This window comes from Prunus mume, linkage group LG6, assembly GCF_029339155.1.
Source record: "Prunus mume cultivar Tortuosa linkage group LG6, ASM2933915v1, whole genome shotgun sequence".
NCBI classification, from domain to species: domain Eukaryota; kingdom Viridiplantae; phylum Streptophyta; class Magnoliopsida; order Rosales; family Rosaceae; genus Prunus; species Prunus mume.
In genome coordinates this window covers 1,450,458-1,470,894 of record NC_142703.1, presented here as the reverse complement: position 1 = coordinate 1,470,894, position 20,437 = coordinate 1,450,458, and the positions used below count along the sequence as shown (strand labels likewise).

General features: G+C 35.0%; 1 protein-coding gene across 1 annotated transcript; it reads right to left on the bottom strand.

The window, feature by feature from the left end:
- Positions 1–2,731: 2,731 nt before the first annotated feature.
- LOC103336352 (laccase-15-like) lies at positions 2,732–8,538 on the bottom strand. The gene is made up of 7 exons (XM_008239393.2): positions 8,338–8,538; positions 8,067–8,218; positions 6,938–7,182; positions 6,633–6,761; positions 4,119–4,704; positions 3,297–3,646; positions 2,732–2,997 (listed from the first exon to the last, which is right to left on the bottom strand). The coding sequence occupies exons 1-7, from the start codon at positions 8,434–8,436 to the stop codon at positions 2,864–2,866; spliced, it is 1,695 nt and encodes a 564-aa protein (XP_008237615.2). The 5' UTR covers positions 8,437–8,538; the 3' UTR covers positions 2,732–2,863.
- Between the last annotated feature and the right edge of the window lie 11,899 nt (positions 8,539–20,437).

Genomic DNA, 20,437 nt, shown 5'->3' with positions numbered 1-20,437 from the left:
GGAATTCACTGAATTCGCACCAGGCACCTGTTCGCAAAGTATTATGCAGTTTTGGGGCAGGTTTATAATTTCTTGAAGTGTAAGCATCAAAAGCTTGGGGACATATTTCTAATTTTAAAAAATGTTGAGACATTAAGGTAAGTTTGGTAAAGCAAACATTCTTAAGAGCAAGTGCGACGCTACAGGCTTGTCATGGCAACAGGCCCCTCAAGGCGCCAATTCCACTTCCAGCCCAGAAAGGCCAGCTCGGGCAAGCCATGGGACCCACCAACCCGGGTAAGCCCACAGGCAAAAATGAACTGGGATGTTGCCCTCAGGTTGTTGACGTCAGCGCCTAAAAAAAATTGAAAAAAATATATCAAAAAATTATGGAAATTTTTTCTATAAATACTTACGAAAATTATTCACTTTTCATACCAAATCCTTCCAATATTTTTCACTTTTCATACCAAATTTTCTACTACAAAATTTCATTTGAAAATTTTAATTTAATAAATATGTACACGTGACAACCGAAAATCTTATTCAAAAATTTTATTTGAAAATTTTATTTGAAAATGTTGTATGAAATTTTAGGTGAGAATTTTATAATAAATAGTGACATGTGGCAACCGAAAATATTATCTGAAAAGTTATCAAAATTAATAGTTAAGTATAAAAAAAATAGAAAATAAAGTAAAGTAAATAGTGTTTGTCTTTGCCCTTATCCTTTAAGGTGGAATCAAAAAAGACAAGATCGACACTATTTATATAAATAGTGTCAAACCTAACCTTGCTTTTTGAGATGGAGGTACTCTAATGTAGTTGGAATAGAGTTAAAGCTGAACATTGGGAAACGTAGACATAAAGAAATTGGATACACTACAAAAAAAAGTGGACAATTGTAAGTTCGAATGCACTTGTAAGTTCACAATAAAATATTACAACTCATAATAATAACTCCCACCTTTAGTTGTCAACAATCCCGGTGTGCTTTTATATTAAACAATTCAAATTAAAGTTTTTATTTCATTTTAAAAAGACTAAAGCTTTTAACATGCACAGAGAAACCAAAACCACCTTAGTTTTCAACATTACCAATGTTGTTTTGTATTAAAAATTCAAATTTGAGTTTTTATTTGGGGTGTGTTAAAGAAACTAAAGCTTTTAATATGCAGGAATAAAACAAAAGCCAGGCCGAAGTAGCAAAAAGAAAACACAAGTTGGTTTTGGTAGCTCTTCTTCTGTGTTTTAATGGCTCTCTTACACTGCCCATTCTTGCAATAAGGCTTAAGGTCTGTCTGAGTTTCTTCTTCGACTTATTTTTAATCCTTAAATAAAAATTTCAGTTTTTGATGTAAGTTGTAGTGTTTGTTTAACTTTTTAAAGGTTCTATCATCAGGATTCAGATCTGTCGCCGCCAAGTTATGGATTCAGATCTGTCTCAGATGATGAAGATTACGAGGACAAAGAACAAACGCTCAAGATATAATTAATTTTTACCAGTTGGAGCTTGAATTTATCATCTGATCTTGACATCATTCAATTTTCCATTCATAATTAAGGATATTTTAGTCTTTTCATTTTTCATTATACAAGCCTTTCCTACCAAACATTAAAAAATTAAAAAATGCATTTTTTTTTCCATCCCATCGTCTCTGTATTCTCCCTCCCTCCCCAACCACACCTCCCCTCTCCTTTGTTTATTTTCACCCTCCAAGACCTGCGCATAGAAGGGATGGGCTGCCATATCTGCCAAACTGCAATCAAAACCACATTGACAGAAAAATGAATCAGTGATTCTTGTAAATTCTTTTGCAAACTAAATGAAATAAGAAACGGCAAAGGAGATTTAAAAGGTAAAGCAATCAATGTGCTGGATCACCTTGATGGAGCAGTGACATAGTAGGCAAGACCACCAACCGGATCACCTAAATGAAATATTTAGACTCCTGCCACTTCCCCAACAAATTCACGAAGAAATTCCCACCATACCTCCTGTAACTATACAGAGAAATAGAGGAGAGGGGAGGTGTTTTTTTTTTCTTTTGGTCTGGGGAGGTGTGGTTTTGATTGCAGCTTGGCAGATATGGCAGCCCATCCCTTCCATGCTCAGGTCTTGGGGGAAGAAAAAAACAGAGGAGAGGGGAGGTGTGGTTGGGGAGGGAGGGAGAATAGAGAGAGACGACAGGGGGATGGAAAAAAATGCATTTTTAAATCTTTTAATGTTTGATAAGAAAGGCTTGTATAATGATTTTTTTTTTTAAACACTCTAAAAATAAAAAGACTAAAATACCCTTAATTACGGATGGAAAATTGGATGATGTTAAAGTCAGATGACAAATTATAAATTTTGAAAAGTTCAGGTGACATTTCTCTTAAAAAAAAAATTCATGTGACAAATTGAAATTAAGATATAAATTCAGATGAAATTTCAATAAATATCCTCTTCATATATCACCAACCCAAAATTCATACCTGCAGCGTTACTATTGGCTTTACTCACCAACAAAGGTGACTGTTGCTGCCAATAGTCACAAAAAAAAAATGGTAACTATTGCTGACTTTTTTTGTAGTGATAGAATTTAGTTACTTATGTACGGGACAAATGGCAACACTTTTTATTGTTGTGCTAGGGACTCCAGTTATCGTGATACTTATGATTAAGCATATGGCGTTAGTGAGGTATATCTTACACTTGCATTGAAATCGAGGTAGGTAGTATATTGAAAAGGATCTTTATGCAGTCGAGTCACTCAAAAAATAAGCTCCTAATAATTTATTCACTCAAAAAAGATAATCAAACATTACAGAAATAAAATCAAAGTCTGAGTATAACAATATAAACCGACATCCATGAAATAGAGAGAGTAAATTTCAATATTTATTTACAAGGAGGCATATAAGCAGGTGCTGGGAGCATGCTGGTTTCATTGGTGTTTCCATTTGTCACAATGAGTACAGTGGCCATTCCCCAGCTGGCGTGCCTTTCCAAATGACAGTGCATAAACCATACTCCTGAAAATAATCATCAAATAATTCATTTAAATAGTTAGTTAACCTAGCTCCACGGTTGCTCTATCTTAATTAATTTGCCTAATTACATACATTGAACACATGGCATGTGAGATGTACATTATTATAATAATAATTATTATTTTATTATTTGTCAGAGTTTGGAAAGGAGAGGAGAGTGGAGTCATTGAGATTCGAACATGACACCACTTATTTGCAAACAAATGCTCTTACCATTGAGCTATGAACCCAATGTCATGACAAGTACAGTAATTAGGTGTGGCTATAGAAGTAGAACTTACCAGGATTATCAGCCTTAAATCTGACGGTTGCCCATCCATTCTTTGGTACACCAATGGTGTTTACTTCAGGTGGATCAACCAAATTGTAGGTCTTAGGGGCCTGATTAGGGTCGAAATTCCCAGAACCAGTTCCAACCAAATAGAAGCTGAAACCATGGAGATGCATCGGATGGTTCTCAGCGGCAATCATGTTGGTCCCTTGATAGATTATCTCAACTTCTTCACCATATTTAATCATCCTCACCTTTGTTCCAAAGTGAGGATATATTGTGTCGTTTCGCACGTGTCCCGTAAAGTTGAAAATATAAGGTCTGTGTGGGAAATTAGCTGTGTAAACTCCCTTAATTGACCTGTACATAGGCAATAAGGTCATTTAAGTCAGATATTTTTAATTAAAAGACAAAAAACAAAGTTCTAGTTTTGCGAAAAAAGAACAAGTGATAAGACGTGGATTAGAGAAGCCAGAGCCCCTCTTTCATTTGAGTCCAGAGAGTATATTAATATAAACTATTATTTGTATTTAAAAACAAGTAAAACGCACGCTTTTGGCTCGGTTACCATTTTACTATTCTACGCGACTATTCATTTCCTTTCAGCGAAGGAACTAGGATGTAGAAATATGGGATGGGATGGGCTGTGTTGGACTGGGGTGAGGTGTTTAGTTGGGAAACGTTATCTACATAGAAAACTATCTTTTCTCCTTTTTTTTCTTTTTTTCCAGAACCGTAGAAAACTCTCATTAACGTATACAATAAATTGACAGCTTAAAATACCGACATTAACCAATTAATTTGAGCAACTAATTTAAATTACGTTACGTACCCGTAATAGGCTTGCAGTATATCAATCGATGGAGTCACAAAACTGATGTTGTTTAAGCTTGCAGCAAGTGCATTATTATCTGGCCCATCACAAGAAGAATTGGGACAAATTCTTTCATTTACGGAAACAGAGATGAAGAGCGTGTGTGTGATGTTTAACGGGACATTAATGGGGTAGTCTTTGCTTGCCAAAGCCCTCAATTGCGTAGTGAAGTTTGAGGCAGCCGTTCCGTCGGCGAAATCAGGAAGAATCGGAGTGGGAATGGTTGAGGGGGTGGTGCTGCCGTTGTATTGAAGAATGGCAGAGGTGGTGCGGTTGTTGAATGCAACATCCCCATCAACAAAAGCATGGGAAGCTACGTAATAGGAGCTGGGAGACTGGTTTGCAACTACCAAAATGTCCATGGTTTGGCCTGGAGTTATCATGAGGTAGGAGGTGATTATAGGTTTTAAGTATGCACCATCTTGAGCTACCACTGTGAGGTTGTGGTTGGCAATGGCGAAGAACATTTCTTCGTTCAACACCGCGTTGATTAAGCGGAGAAGATACGTCTTTCCATAATCAACCACCCAACGGTATGTTGTTGCTGCAACAGGAAATCAATCAGTTGTTAGCAAATTAATGATGTCAAAGTATGTCAGTTGTTAAAAATAAACAGCGTTCATAGTGAATCAAATATGAATAAATCAACACTGTAGTAGAGTAATGTTTGAATGAAATAATAATGTCTTTTGTAAAATAATTATAGTTGATATAATCTTCCACAAATAATTTTATTTGAGGGTATTTTTGGAGTCTCTTATAAATTTTATTTCAATGATCCGAACAGTCTATATATACCTAATTACTAAATTATAGTCAAATATAATATTGCCTTTCATAACTCAGGATGACTCACCTTTATTCCATAAGACCATCTCCAACCATGTTGGGGCTAAACTCAAATTTCCACTTTCCAAAATACAACTATTCATGTATTTTCAAGACTCAAATTTTTTTTTCCTCCAACCTTGCAGACTCATAATTTGAGTCCACAACTTTATTAAATTGTTTAATAATGATTAACCCCTAAATTTTTTTTCTCATTAATTTTTCTTGACATTATTTTTGTTTCAACATTCGTGATTTAATTTTCTAAACATTTTAACCTAAAAAAATTAAAATTCCAAAACATAATAGATTTTCACTTAAAAATAAAAATAAGTACAACACCATATGTGTTTAAATTATGTAAGTGTGTTTAAATTATGTTGTGTGTTTAAATTATGAAAATTTGTATAAAAGTGGTTGTTGCTCTAGAATGAAAAAATATAAGAATGAAAGTAGAATGAAAAAATATAACAAAGAGATAAAGGAAAACAAAGGGAGAAAAAAAAAAGATTTTTGGTTGACACAAATTATAGCTGTTGGAATATTAAAAAGATTAAAAAAAAAAAAAAAAAGAGCACAGCATAATTTTGAAAAAGTAGCGGTTGGGATTCAATCAAATGGCTAGCTTGTTGCAAAACTCACGTGGGGCCAACACTTTTTGTTGTTCACGTGGGCTTCCAAGGTAAAAAACAAAGAAGAAAAAGTAGATTTTGGGCCCACAAACATTATCAGTCCAGGCAATAGTTTGGGTGGAATTTCAGTCCAAATTTGAGATTTCTCAAATTTCCACCCCCAAAATACATGGGTTGGAGATGATTTTGGAAGCTAAACTCAAAATTTGAGTTTCCACCCTAAAGGTTGGAGATGGTCTAACTGAGATTCTAAGTCTCATTTTACAACTCATCATGATGTCGGTTAAAAGTTATATTAAAAATGTTGACATGATTTTCCCATTTAAAAAAAAGTTGATATGACATGAGCGTAATTCATGAAATGTGTAACACATGAGTGCCATGTGTATCAAAAATAAAATAAAATATTTCATTTTTAAAAAGTTTAATTTAAGACCAACCCTAGCCCCACCGACTTCCCTCACCGCTACCCTGTTAACAGCCCCATGTGCCCCCGCCCCCACTGCGATACCCGAAGCAATCCCTCCAACTGACAACATCCCCAAAGCACTATTAAAATCTTTGCTCATGGTTGCTCCTTTACCATCAAAATGAGGGCGGACTTATTGTCCCACTTAACTTGTTTAATACAGGTGGTACATTTTAATACTTTACTAAACGAGATTCAAAGAGAGTGGACTTACTGTTCTACTTAACTGGTTTAATATACGTCTGTATTATATATTAATCTTTACCAAACGGGATTTAAATCTGGAAAATCTAACGTCGAAAAAAGAAATACTACTAAACAGCTATTTTCAACTTGCTTACTACTTTTGGCACACACAAAAAGTCAAAAAAGTATACCGCTTTGCATCATATTCCATAGACACCCAGAAGTTTCTTCATTTACGCGGGAATGTTACCATCGTCCTTTATGTTAACCCCACTCAGAAAAACACTCAATTGCGTCCACATATAATAACAAAAGATAATCAAATGAGATCAGGTTTGGATATTTGATTATAATTACCATTGGAACACGCATTAACCAAGTCTCCTGGCTCTCCGTTGATTGTGAAGGCATCTGAAACGTTTGGATCGCCACCTGTTGCGAGGGCAATTTCAATAATTTCATTCACATCTCCCTTGTACCAGGATCCTGCCAGCGAACCAGATGACAATGGAAAATAATTATTGAGATTCGATGATGCAACTGTACGATGTAACACTTTTTGTTTTCATGTCTGTGGTTGTGGCACCATAGACTGTTAATAGTTATTAACAAAGTAAATTGTTAATAACTAACACATATAAATTTTATTAAAATAAAAGTACCTAGAACAAGTGTTTCTTCTCCATCTGGTGTTGTAAAAGGATAAGTGGTGTTGAGAGCTGGTAGAATAATGATGGCACCATAGACTGTGGCACGTGTCCAATCGCTATGAGCGTGCCACCATAATGTTCCTTCTTCAGTGGAGAAGATAACCTCATAAGTGAAGTTTGAGCCTGCTTGAATAGGGCACTGTGTTACGTTCTCTGGTCCATCAGACCATGGATTTCGTGGTTGCTTCACTCCATGCCTGTAAATATTAAACAAGATTAAAAAGTTTGTCTCCTACCTTGATTTTCCTTTTCTTCTCACGGTGGAAAATTAATTGAAGCAAGAAAATTACTAAAGATTTAACATACACGTTAATGGAGTTCAGCTTATTATTTTGTTTTAAAAGCTTCATTTCCTGATTAGAAGTTTCATGTTCATACCCCTAAATGTGGGAAAACCCCCCTCCCTCTTTAAACAAGATTAAAAAGTTTGCCTGCTACCTTGATTTTCCTTTTCTTCTTAATTGAAGCAGTCAAAATAAAATCGAAGGTTTTATTTTTGTGTTTATTACAGAAAAAGACTAAAGACTAAGCATGCCCGTTCAAACACTAAGATTAGCTTGACTTTTAGATTACTGGTCTCATGTTTGAAAACCCTCCAAACTATCATTTACATTTATAAAAAAAACACACACACACACATTAGAAATACCCAGCGTTAAGGAAAAGAGCTGCTTTTTACAAGACATACACATATTAGACAAGAAAAAGAGTTCCCTACCCCACTCCCTTCCTCTGGCCTTTTATTTTTCTAATCTTTATAAGGTTATTCACACTTTCACTTTCTCTCTCTAAAAGACAAGGACCAGCTCAGAGTCATGATCTCACCACCTGTAAGTAAGCTATTGGAATTGGCCAGAGAGCCCATCATAAGATGGAGAAGAGAATATTCCAAGTGGAGACTTTGTCGATCCATTCAAACACACAACCAACGATCCATAATTTTCCACCAATAAGCTTAATTATCTATCCAGCTTATCTTCAAACGCTAGTTATAAGCAGTTTTGGACTATTCGTCAATGCCCAAAAAAAAAAAAAAAGAAGAAAGATCTAGAGCTAAGCTAATGGGATTGGTAGTTTTTACCAATGAAGGGTGACACCGTATGAGCCTTGGTTGTAGACATTCACAAAAGCAGTGTCTCCCTTCCGGACGGTGATGGTCGGCCCCGGCAAAGTCCCATTCACAGTTAAGATGGTCTTCGTTTCGCAAAGCCTTGTAAAATTCAATTCTGTCAGCTGCAAAACATCACAAAACAAAACAAAAAAATGATGAAAAAATCGAGCCGAAGCAACGGATGATGATGAACATGCAAAGGCTGTAAAAATGGTGTTAGTGTAATGCAGGAAGCACTTACAACAAAATCATAATAATGGGTATTTCCATTAGCCTTGCAAAGACCCAAGAACAAAAACCCTACACAGGCTAAGACCCAACTCATTTTCTTAAACTCCATTTTCTAGTGTGTTCTTCAGGTTGCCCTTGAATTGTTGTGCGGTTTTCGGTCTCAGCTCAAGACCTATTTATAGACAGACTTCATGGCAAGTTGCTTCTATTATTAGTAGCTAAGTTTTCCTCTCGCATGTTTGAAATTTACCTGCCAAATTACGCAAAGTTAAAAATAAAATAAATAAAAACACGCGCGGAAAACGAAAGGCATGGGAAAGTTGTCCAGTGCACACAACAAATAAGTTCAGACACCAGTACCGTGTATTAGATAAACTTCATTACTAGACAAAGGAACTTGATCCAAAAAAAACAACTTCATTACTAGACAGAGGACAAAATTCGTTCATGTCAAGACCACGACAGGAGAACGTCGACTTTTCCTTAAGTCTAGTCTAGTAGTCGTCACATATCTTGTCATCAACTGGGTTTTTGTCGGTAAGTACTGTTCTAGCCACAGTGATCCGTGCTTCGATTACCAGTAAGAATAATAAAGTAACCATCAAACTAGACTGACTAGATTTTTATTTTGTTTTGGGTGGATTGATATTACAACAACTTCCTTTACTTGTATCCCAGAGGTTTGATCCATTTTGTATTCTACACACATCATACGAGTTTGGAAAAGTTACAGTAGGTCATCTCCAAGTGAGGGCCATATCCTCAACTATAGTTCAAAATTCCTAAAACTAATCTCCAAAAGTGGGCTCAACGGGCTAAATACTTGGATGGGGCCAGTTATGTCACCAAGTCGTTAAGTGACATCAGCTAGTTTATTTTTTAAATAAGAAAAAAATGATTTTTTTTTTAATTTCATCCTTTTACATAATTTCTCACAATCTCTTCATTCTTTTACAAACTATCTTTCATCTTTTTCCATTTAAATTAATTTTTAAGTTGTTTTTAGAACCAAAAAAAAAAATCTAATCATAAATCTATAGGGCTAATCACGTGGATGTCAAAAATCATATCCCAATGTATTTTTCTCTTCTAAAATGTATTTTAAATAGAATATAAATAGTAGTTTAATTAAAATAAATAATAAATTTACATCATATACTAAAAATTATTAAAATATTAAATTTAGCTATTTGCTGTTGAAGACGGTTAAAATGTAGCCTGACACTATTCTTTATAAAATTATTTTTTACAGGACTAAATGTAATCTGAGACTAAATATAACTCTCCTCACCTAGAGATGGTTTTAGTATTTTGGTGGAACTTTAATCTACTTTGTACACTACGCACGTCATGCAAATTTTAAAAAGATTACGAACGTATAGTCTTAGAGTCGAACAATGATTGCACCTTGTCAATATGTTTAAGAGGAAAGCTCCTTCTCAGTTCATGTCAACACGCCATCTCCCTATTCCACCCCGTCTTATATGCTTGTCAGCTATCTGCTATCTTTGACTTCCGTTTTTCCCCATCTCTATCTCTCTCTTTCGGTTCTCTCTCTCTCTCTCCTGCATTAAATTTTGGATTTGATGGTTGATTAGCATTTATTTTTATTATAATAAAGTTATGCTTTAACTTGCGTGTAACAAAATTCACCAAAAAATTGCCTAATGATAATAATAACAAAAGATAAAAGACAATCACGTTTAACATTTCTTGAATAAACTATAAAAATGTTATTATGGTAACACTGATGACACGTGATTAAAAAAAAATCTATGATGTTATTTCCATCCTTTTATCTTATTTTCCCACGCACTTTATCTTTTCATTCACTATATAAATTTAAAAAATATAATCTTATCTTCCCACTCACTATTAATCCTAAAATACCATTTAATTATTAATTTAAACAATTAAAAAATTAAAAAATTGAAAAGAAAAAGAACCATCAACCACCGCCCACCACCCCTCCCTCTTCCTCTTTGTTTCTCTTCTTTTCTCTCTCTCACTCTCTCTAGAAAACGAGGAATATATAAGTTGATTGTGAATCTACCATAAGTTGACTGGGGTTTAGTTGGACCTGAGATCCATATCCCACCAGCAAGTCTGCAAATCTCATCCGCTCATATAATTGACGGATTCGTGGTAGGAGGCGTCGACCAGGAGAGGTAGTGCTGGGTTCGTGATGGGTGGTGGTTTCTGTATAATCTTTTTTTTTTTTCATTTTTTTATTCTTTTAATTTTGAGGAAGATGGAGATGACCCATATGAAAAGATTGAAGGATTGAGATTAAGATTACGTTGTTGATGTTAGGGAAGAAAAGGACAAAATTTGAAAACGAACAATAGATGTTAAATAAGGTTGTTCTTTGTACATGAAAGAGAGATGGAGGAAGGAATAGAAACAAAGAGGGAGGCGGCAACGGCAACCATGAAGGGGAATTTGCCATCGGGGTTGGGGTGGGAGGGTTCTTTTTTTTTTCTTTTCGTTTTAAAAATTTTATTCTAAAGGGATAACTGCCATAAGTTGATGAATGGTGAGTTCATCGCATTGTTCCTTGATGTTGCCGTTGTGCAGGTTTGCACATGCGATTGTTTTCTCATATCTTGCAAGTTTCCTGAGAGCATCCACAATGATACCCTCTATTTTTTAGCTAAAATTTGACTAAGAATATAAGAAAGTTATTTTAGGAGCTTTCTAAAAAATTTCAACTTCAATCATACTCCCTAATTTGGAGAGTCATAAATGCTATAACTCTTTTTTGATTGGTCCATCCCTATTAAAAAATAAAATAAAAAATAGTTATTAAATAAAGGTTTGAAATACTCATTAAAGAAAATAGCATTAAATTATAGGAGTCATTATGAGTCCTTTCTCTCTCCTCAGATTTAGGAGCTCCTAGGGAGGTGGATAGAGAGCGTGGTTGGAGTTATGTTTTTATCATTCATCCCTAAAATTTGTTTAAGGAAGTGGTTTAGGGAGCCCATGTGAATGCTCTGAACGTGCTTTCTTTTCTTTTTTTTCCTTTTCTTTTTTACAACTAATATATTCTAAGTAATTTTACCAAAGGTTAAATTTGTCTTTAAAATTTTAAAAATAAACTGAGTAAAAAAATAAAATAAGTAGGGTGGAAATAGCAGTACTAAAAATAAGACCTCACCCAACACGAAAAAACACTAAAATGCTCAAATTCCTTGACAAGTCGACTCCTATATCTGCTTTGAAATATTCTATGCTTCTATGTTCTAGCAGCAACTTTTTTTCCATGAAGCTCGATTTTACAAGGGAAATTTTTTTAATATTATCCTAAAACCAAACAAAAGACTCGAAATTAGACAAATCAAGCAAACCTCGCAAGTTGAAAGGGTTTAAGGTGGCTTCAGAAGAAACATGTTAGGAATCCGTTAGACCTTATAAGTAGTGTCGCATACTAATTAAGAACCACAATAAGATGTGTCAGGCTCTTAATTAATATCTAAAAATCCAAATTTGATTTGCTTTCTCTTAGCCGCCTTGACAAATTTCTCAAGGGCTAGATACAATCTCAAGGAAGCGTGTGGACCTCGAGTTTTGACAATTGCTCCAAATACAGATTTTGATTTGAGATCTTCCACCACGCACTTCTAGCCTGCCTAATTTTTATTCCCACGCCTAATGTCACTCCGATTGGGTTCCATTTAATTTAAGGTTTTCTTTGTTTTGGAATTCCTTTACGGAACTTACATATATTTTTATATGCCTCATGTATGTCTTCCATAGTTGTGTTGTGTGATCAAAATGATGAGTAAAAAAGAAAAGGTCCTAGTTATAATATTGTACATTATTTTAAAGGAGGAATCGAACTCCATTATTTCAAGATCAATCATGCTACATCTTTTATTAAAGTACGCACTGTGATGAACGTGTGACATAAGTTTTTCTTTCCTTATTTTTATTTTGGGCACAACCAGATAGATCTTCTCGCCATTCATGGATTCTGTCCTGGTGCGTCCCATGCTTTCAATAGCAAACACATTTTGTTTGACGTTTCAAATTCAAAACAATCTCTTTTCATGGACCACTGGAGCTGTACGTTTACATAATAGCTATAGATATATATATGATGGCCCTCCCCTACTAGCTAAATAATTGCTCCTTAAAGTATCGACCCACTAATTGTACGAACAATTATCAATAACAGAACTTTAATGTCTTCTCAATTTTAAAAACCTTGGCACATAGAGTATCCAAGATGTTACTGCTTTTGATCTTTGCAAAAAGGGTCACGTTATACGTTCCCCCTTGTGTTTCTCAAATGACTAACAATAAAAATTATCCCTCGTAAAACGTTACTTTGGGTTCTTTAAAAATAAACTTTCTACAATATTTACCGGTAATTAATTTTAAGCTCCATATTTTGCACGTAAAGAAGTGTGTCGAGAGTATTCTCTGACAATTGATTTTTTTATTTTTTTATTTTTATTGCTAGTTTGCTTGCATGCGGCCACCCAAAAATCTTGGGGTTTAAGGAGTTTTTACTTACAAAGTACATCTAAAGTTAAAAAATAAAACATAAAGATTTTCAACTAAAATGACGTCGACTTGACAGCTTTCGGTTTTAGTATAATCAACACTAGTCCTTTGGCACATGCATGTGTCAATTGATTTTTTTTTTTTAAAGAAAAAAATTAAGAAAAGATAATATGAGTGGTTATGTTCCATAAAAGTAGGATTTATTATACGATTTTGTTTTTAATTTTAATTTTTTTTAATATGAAAAAAATGTGAATTTACCATATTATCATCATTTAATTAATAATTTTAATTCTTAATGTTTGAATTAACCAAGAACATTTTTTGGTATTTTGAATGTTTCACCATTCTCTGTATTTTGTCTTCTGCTTTATATCTATATAGATTCATTATCTTCTTAAGGTGTCCCTTTCTTCTACAATTTCCCCGTACAAAGCTTGAACATGCGAATTGTGAGGCTAATTAGATGGAAAACACCCTCACAAATTTCAATCGTGAGTTGGTGTCTACTTTTGTCATGATCGGTACAATTAATTTGGATTAATTTGTCATGTAGTGAGAGTCTTTAATTTTCTTGAAACTATAATATATATATATATATATATATTGAGGTGACATGGTCCTCATTATCTTCCGACTAAATATAAAATAAAATAAACAAATTTGATGATATTTGTTACATATTTTCTGTCAAAAATGATGGATATCATTTGACAACTCAATTAAATTATTGAAATTTAAATATTTTCTTAAAGCGCTGCATTCATTGATTTTGTTGATATCAATTAGATGCTTTAATGATTTTCAATGTGCATGATATTTTGCAACGATGATCTCTAAATGAATATATGAAAAATAGATGGTTTGGACCATTGAAAAATATTTTGTAGGGGGATCATAAAAGGTGTCTCTCAAACTCTGTAAGTCCTCAAAAAGGCCTTGATATGTCTTTGCCTTGGGATAGGATAACCTCCCATCTTCCTAAACTTTTTGGTACCAAAAAATAAAAATAATAGCATGATGTTTGTTTAAATTAATTGAAAATACTTAAGGAGGAACTCCTCCTTGTTGGCGTGACTTGTGACTTTCCAAAGGTGTAATTGATTTCTCTTTTATTTCTAATTTCCTACCGTAAATAGAATTAGGAGTTATTACTCGGCCTTTAAAATTTTATTGTACTATAAATATGACCTCCAACAAGGAGAAGAATACATAGGAAATTCTCACAAATAATATTCTCTCATAGAAAATATTCTAGTATGGTATCAGAGCCCAACTCACAATTGGAAGCCCAAATGCAGTTGGAAAGCCTAAAGAGTATTTCACATCTCCTCGTCACAGACACGCCATGCAGAAGATGGGGGACATTTGTGGGAGCATATATTTTGGCAACCAATGAGCGGGTGACACGTGGAAAAAGGAAATTCCCTAGGTCAATCAATTATCCTAATTAAATCCTATTTAATTAGGGAAATTATAATTGATTTAAGATGGGAATATCTCCCTAAATCAAGGATGAGATTTTCATCGAATCTCCTTGATTAATTCCAATCTCCTATTTTTGGGTAAGAATAAACCTAATTAAATAAGGATTATTCTTCAAACCCTAGCTGACAAGGAGCACTATAAATACATGGCTACATCACACATATGAGGTAATCTGATTTTGACACGAGAAATATCTCCCTCTCTCACTCCATTTTCTCTTTCTCTCTCTCTCTCTCACACCCAGTTCTCTCATCAAGAGAGAAAACTCCGACCACTTTAGATATTGTCGTATCTTTTTCAAGGTCCAATCAAACTAACTTAGGTATCGGAGGTATTTGGCCCACCCCCCAAATGTGGTCTATTTATGACAGGAATCACCTCGAATTCGTGACGAAGCCTGTGATTTTTCAACTAAAATGAGGTCGGCTTGATAGCTTTCGGTTTTAGTATAATAAATATTCAATATCTTCTTAGGGTCTCCCTTTCTTATACAATTTCCACGTACAAAGCTTGATCATGCGAATTGTCAGGCTAATTAGGCTGAAAATGCTTTGACAAATGTCAATTGGTATAATTAATTTGGATTAATTTGTTTTGTAGTGAGCGCCTTTAATATATATATATATATATATATATATATATATAGGGGTGACATGCTCCTCATTATCTTCCGAACAAAAATAAAAATAAAATAAACGAATTTGGATGATATTTGAGATTTTTTTCACACATTTTCTATAATAAAAAATGATGCATATCATTTGACCACACAATTAAATTATTGAAAATTAAGTACTTTCTTGAAGCACTGTGTTTATTGATTTTGTTGATCTCAATTAAATGCCTTCAATAATTTCCAATTTGCATTATATTTTGCAAGGTTGATCTCTATATGAAGATGCGAAAAATAAATAGTTTGGACCGTTGAAAAATATTTCATGGGGGATCCTAAATGGTGTCCCTCATACTCTGTAAGTCTTCAAAGAGGCCTTGGTATGTTCTAGCCCTGGGATGGCGTAGCGTCCCCTCCCCTAAACTTTTTGTTACATATATAGATTTTTAATAATATCATCAATGCAGCTGAATGAAATTGTGCAAAAGGAAACATGATGTTTGCTTAAATTAATTGACAATACTAAAGGAGGAACTGGCATGACTTGTGACTTTCCTTGCACACTAAGAATTCTCATATTAATTGTAATTGATTTCCCTTTTATTTCTGATTTCCTACCGTAAATAGAATTAGAAGTTATTACTTTCCTTGGCCTTCAAGGTTTTATTGTACTATAAAAATGACCTCATACAAGGAGAAGAATACATAGAAAATTCTCACAAACAATATTCTCTCATAGGTTTTCATATTTTAGCATGATATCAGAGCGATGATCTTGAAATTGCTATTAAACTTTAGCCCACCACAAGCCGACGCTGCCATGGGGGATCAAGATCCTATCATCCCCCATGGAGGTAGTATCACCAATTCCTTTACCACCCAGACCTAGAAACTAGAAGAATTGAAGACCCACATGACCCAATTTTTGAAGATCCATAGTCAAACCCCAACCAAGAAACTTGAAGAATTGACGACCTAGATGACCTAGTTTTTGAAAATACAGAACCATGCCTTAACCCTAATCTTGACCCCAATCTTAGAAGAATTGATGTCAAGAATGACATAGTTACTAAAAAAGACGAACTAGTATTGCTAATGACGATGGAGTTACTTATCTTGTGACAGGGGCTGGCACTGTTGCTTCTCATCCTCTCTTTCCTTGCCTAATACTTGTTCCATCTCTATCCAATAACTTGATGTCAGTTGGTCAGGTTACTGAACAATAGAATTGTTGTGCACTCATCTATCCTACTTTTTGTTTGCTTCAAGATATTAACGCTAAGGACATTATTGGTCGTGGTACAAAAAGTGGGGGGCTATATTATGTAGATGACTTCAGCACAAGCATGGCTAACAATGTGACGTATTCCTCTGACAGCAAACAAAGGAAAATTTAGTTGTGGCACCGTCGTTTGGGAAATCCATCCTTTAGTTATATGAAGCATATTCTACAAGATTTATTTTTAGATTTCAAAGAATCCCATTTCAAATGTGACACTTGTATTTTGACCAAGAGTCACCATATGCCCTATTCGTTGAGTATGAGCAAGTGTATTACTCCGTTTACGTTAATTCACTTGTATGTCTGGGGACCCTCCCCTATTATTGCTTTTTTTGGCGTTCAATGGTTTGTCACATTCGTCGATGATTGTACACAAATGACATGGATTTATTTGTTGAAGAATAAAAACCAAATGTTTTCACAGTTTCAGCTCTTCCACAAATAGATGAAAAATCATTTCAATGCTCAAATATAGATTATTCGCTCCGAAAATGGTGGTGAATTTGTTAATCATGACTTTCAAGCTTGCTTCTAACATCATGGAACCATCACTGGGATGATGCTATCGTCACCGCTATTTACCTAATCAACTGCATGCCTTCTAGTGTCTTGAACTTTAAAACTCCCTTACAAGTGCTCGCACAACACGGGCCCCTGCCCTCTATTTTGGTGCTCACGCCCTGAATTTTTGGATGTATGGCCTTTGTTCATCTCCAGAAAAATCAGCGCATCAAACTTGATCCATCTGCGCTTCATTGTGCTTTGTGGGATATGCCACTCATCAGAGAGGCTATCGATGTTATCACCCTATTACCCGGCGTACCTATGTCATTTGGATGCGACCTTTTTGAAATATGAGATGTTCTTCCATGACCCGACATCTTATTCTATGCTTCAGGGGGGATATAGAGTAAAGAGCATAATTGGAACAACCTGGAAGACAGAGGAATTCATTTTTGCCCAGAAACAATCAATCGTCCTGACCGACAATAGATCGCCAAGTTTGAAGCACGATGCTCCTCTCGACCAAGAAACGATCGATTGCTTCAGAGTCCTGAATACAATACTCCTCTCATCCAGAAAACGATTGATCGTGTAGACCTTGACGATCTTTCGCTTTCCACTAGTGGAGATATTTCATATTTGGGTCCCGCTCCTAAAGATGATCTAGAACCACCAGTTGAAGACCCCTTCATCTCATCCAACAATACATACTGACCAATTTCCTAAGAATATCCCTGAGGTAAATGCTCCTACTACACCTGCAAATTTGGTTGACAATTCTATTGGATATAAATTACCTTTTAGGCAAAACTGTGGAAAACCACCAAATCAGTATTCCCCATATATTGGCAAAACATCGAAGTATCTGGTTGCCAATCATGTGTCCACTCAGAGACTACTTGAACCAGTCAAGGCTTTTGTGCATCAGTTGTCTACTATCCATATCCCAACCAAGATAATTGAGACCTTGAAAGACTGTAAGTGGGTTCAAGCTATATAGGAAGAGATCAAGGCCCTCGAAAAGAATCAAACTTGGACACTGGAACCTTTACCACAAGGGAATAAGACTGTTGGTTGTAGATGTGTGTTCATTATAAAACACAATGTTGATGGATCTATCGAACGATACGAGGAAAAGCTTGTGGCAAAGGGGTACACACAAACCTACAGTATAGACTATGAAGAGACCTTTGCTCCAGTAGCAAATTTAAACACTGTTAGAGTCTTATTGTCTCTTGTAGCTAATTTGGATTTACCACTATACTAGTTTGATGTAAAAATTACTTTCCTGCATGGAGAACTCATTAAGTATACATGGACATTCCACTTGGATATGGCACTTCTACTTAGACTGGAACAATATGCAAAACTGAGAAAGGCGCTGTACAGATTGGAATAGTAGCCTCGCGCATGGTTTGGACAGTTCACCAAGGCAATAAAGAACAATGGTTTTAGGCAGAGTAACTTAGATCATACTCTATTCTTGAAACATGATAAAGGGAAGGTAACAACTTTAATAAAAGAGAGGACACATGTCACTTTGTGGTTGAGCCACAATAAAAGGTAAGAAGGGAAGTATTGTCCCTAAATTAATTAGTTGCCATAGAAAATTGGTTTTATTTATTTATTTATTTTAAACAAACAACATTAACTAGTTGGTCTATCATTCTTTCTCATGTTCTTTTCTTGTAATTTTAATCTTGTTTGTTCAATTTCTCTTTTTAAATACAAATAAATTTTTTCTTACATCTTTTTGGTTATTCATAAACAAATACGAAAACTAATATATTTTGTTTTGCCAAAGGTGGAAGATTTTATTCAAATACGACAAGTAACGTTTGCATCAACAGTTTCATCAAGTAAGGTTATTAGTTTAATCTCCTTTTAAGAAGTGAAGAGGATTGAATTTGAAAACTCTTCTAATATTGGGCTGATAGTTTGTCTCTACATAAAGAGATTTGAGGAGCCATACACATGTTAAAACTATAAAAAGAAAAAGAAAAAGTAGAAAGACGTCAAATAATCCAACTATTAAACCTAGAATTAGAGTCAATTCATATATTTGGCTGCTCAATGGAAAGAAAAAAAGGAAGAAGAAAAGTAAACATGGAAAATATTGGGTGATGAATAGAAGTATCATACCCACCTTGTTTGAAGTTGTCTTGAGGATGAGAATCTGAAAATTTAGGTAAGGTGGAAGTTTTGCCTTCCTCGTGCAAACAAAGTTATGAGAACACTACTACGTTTTACTATTTGCGTGACGACATTTTGGAAAATTCGTCGTGCAAAATGCGCTACAGCGATGGAAAAAATTATTCATCACGCAAACCACCGAAAATTGGTGCGACCAATATTTTCGTCGCGCAAAAAATCTGAGCATGACATAAACTTATTCGTCGCGTAAAGTGAGGAAGAAAAAAGCGGGGGTTTTTTTTTTGGCACCAAACACTTGCGCGATGACAAAAATCGTCGCGAAAGATAACCTAGCGCGACGGTTGGACGTTTCGTTGCGTAAAGGTGGACAGAAAAAAGTGGGTTTGGTTATTTGGCGGCAAAAACTTGTGCGATGACAGTTGTCGTTGCAAAAGACAACTTAGCGCGACGGCATTATTTATCGTCGCATAAGAAAAACGTGGGATATTTTCTTTGGCGCCAAAATACTTACGTGGGATTTTTTTTTTGGCGCCAAAGTCTTGCGCGACGAAATTATTGTTCGTCGCGTAAAGTTTGATGTCGGTATATTCTTGCGCGACAGAAGATTGCTTTTGTGCTACGACTTTAGAATTTGCGCGATGAATGTTTGTGCGACGAATCAAACTTGCGTCGCACAAAAAAGTGATGTCGACACCTGCTTGCGTGACAAAAATTTATTTTGTGTGACGAAAAAGTGGTTTTGCACGACGGAATTTGTTTTTCGCAATGGCAGTTTGCGCGACGAAATCATGGGTTCGTGGCGCAAAGTCCTTCTTCTTCTTATCTGAATTCTGCCATTGCAGAGAAGAATGCAAAAAAATAAGCATTCTGCCTCTCTCCGCACCTATCTGCCGCTGCCTCTGTTGGAAATTAAGTACGTTCATTGGATAAGTATTTTTTATTGTTAGTTTAAAAGTATTAATGTAAATTCCTACTAACGCTATGAATTTCGTTCTCGTTAGGGATATTTGAAATTAGCGATTGATGGAGAACGATTGAGAAGGTATTTTATTCGTTATATGTATTAAAAATGTTAAATTAATTACATTATGTTAAACTTAGTTTGCTATGTTTATGTTTTTTTTTGGGAAGTTATATTTATATTATGTTGTTAAATTGTGCGTGATGTAGCACAATTTGCTATGATGTATGAAGTTAATTGAAATTAACTTCATACTTTTATTTTTGATCTTAGTAACACTTAGTTTTCCGTTCGAGACTAGTTGGATTTTGTGCATGGATGCGTAAAGCATGACTACGGTCCAATTAATTCTTGAATTGTTCCATTATTTAGACAGTTTGGGAATGCATAGTTATATCACGTAATGTATGGCTACATGATTAGGTTTCGATTGTGGAGATTTCGGTGTTATCTCTGTACGTTCTTCGGGTGGTACGTAGGTATTTATACCTTCGGTACACCTCAAGACTGTATCAAGATGCTGCTGAAATTCATCCACGTCGAAATCTAATCTCATGTAGCCGTACATTACGTGACATAACTATGCATTCTTGAAT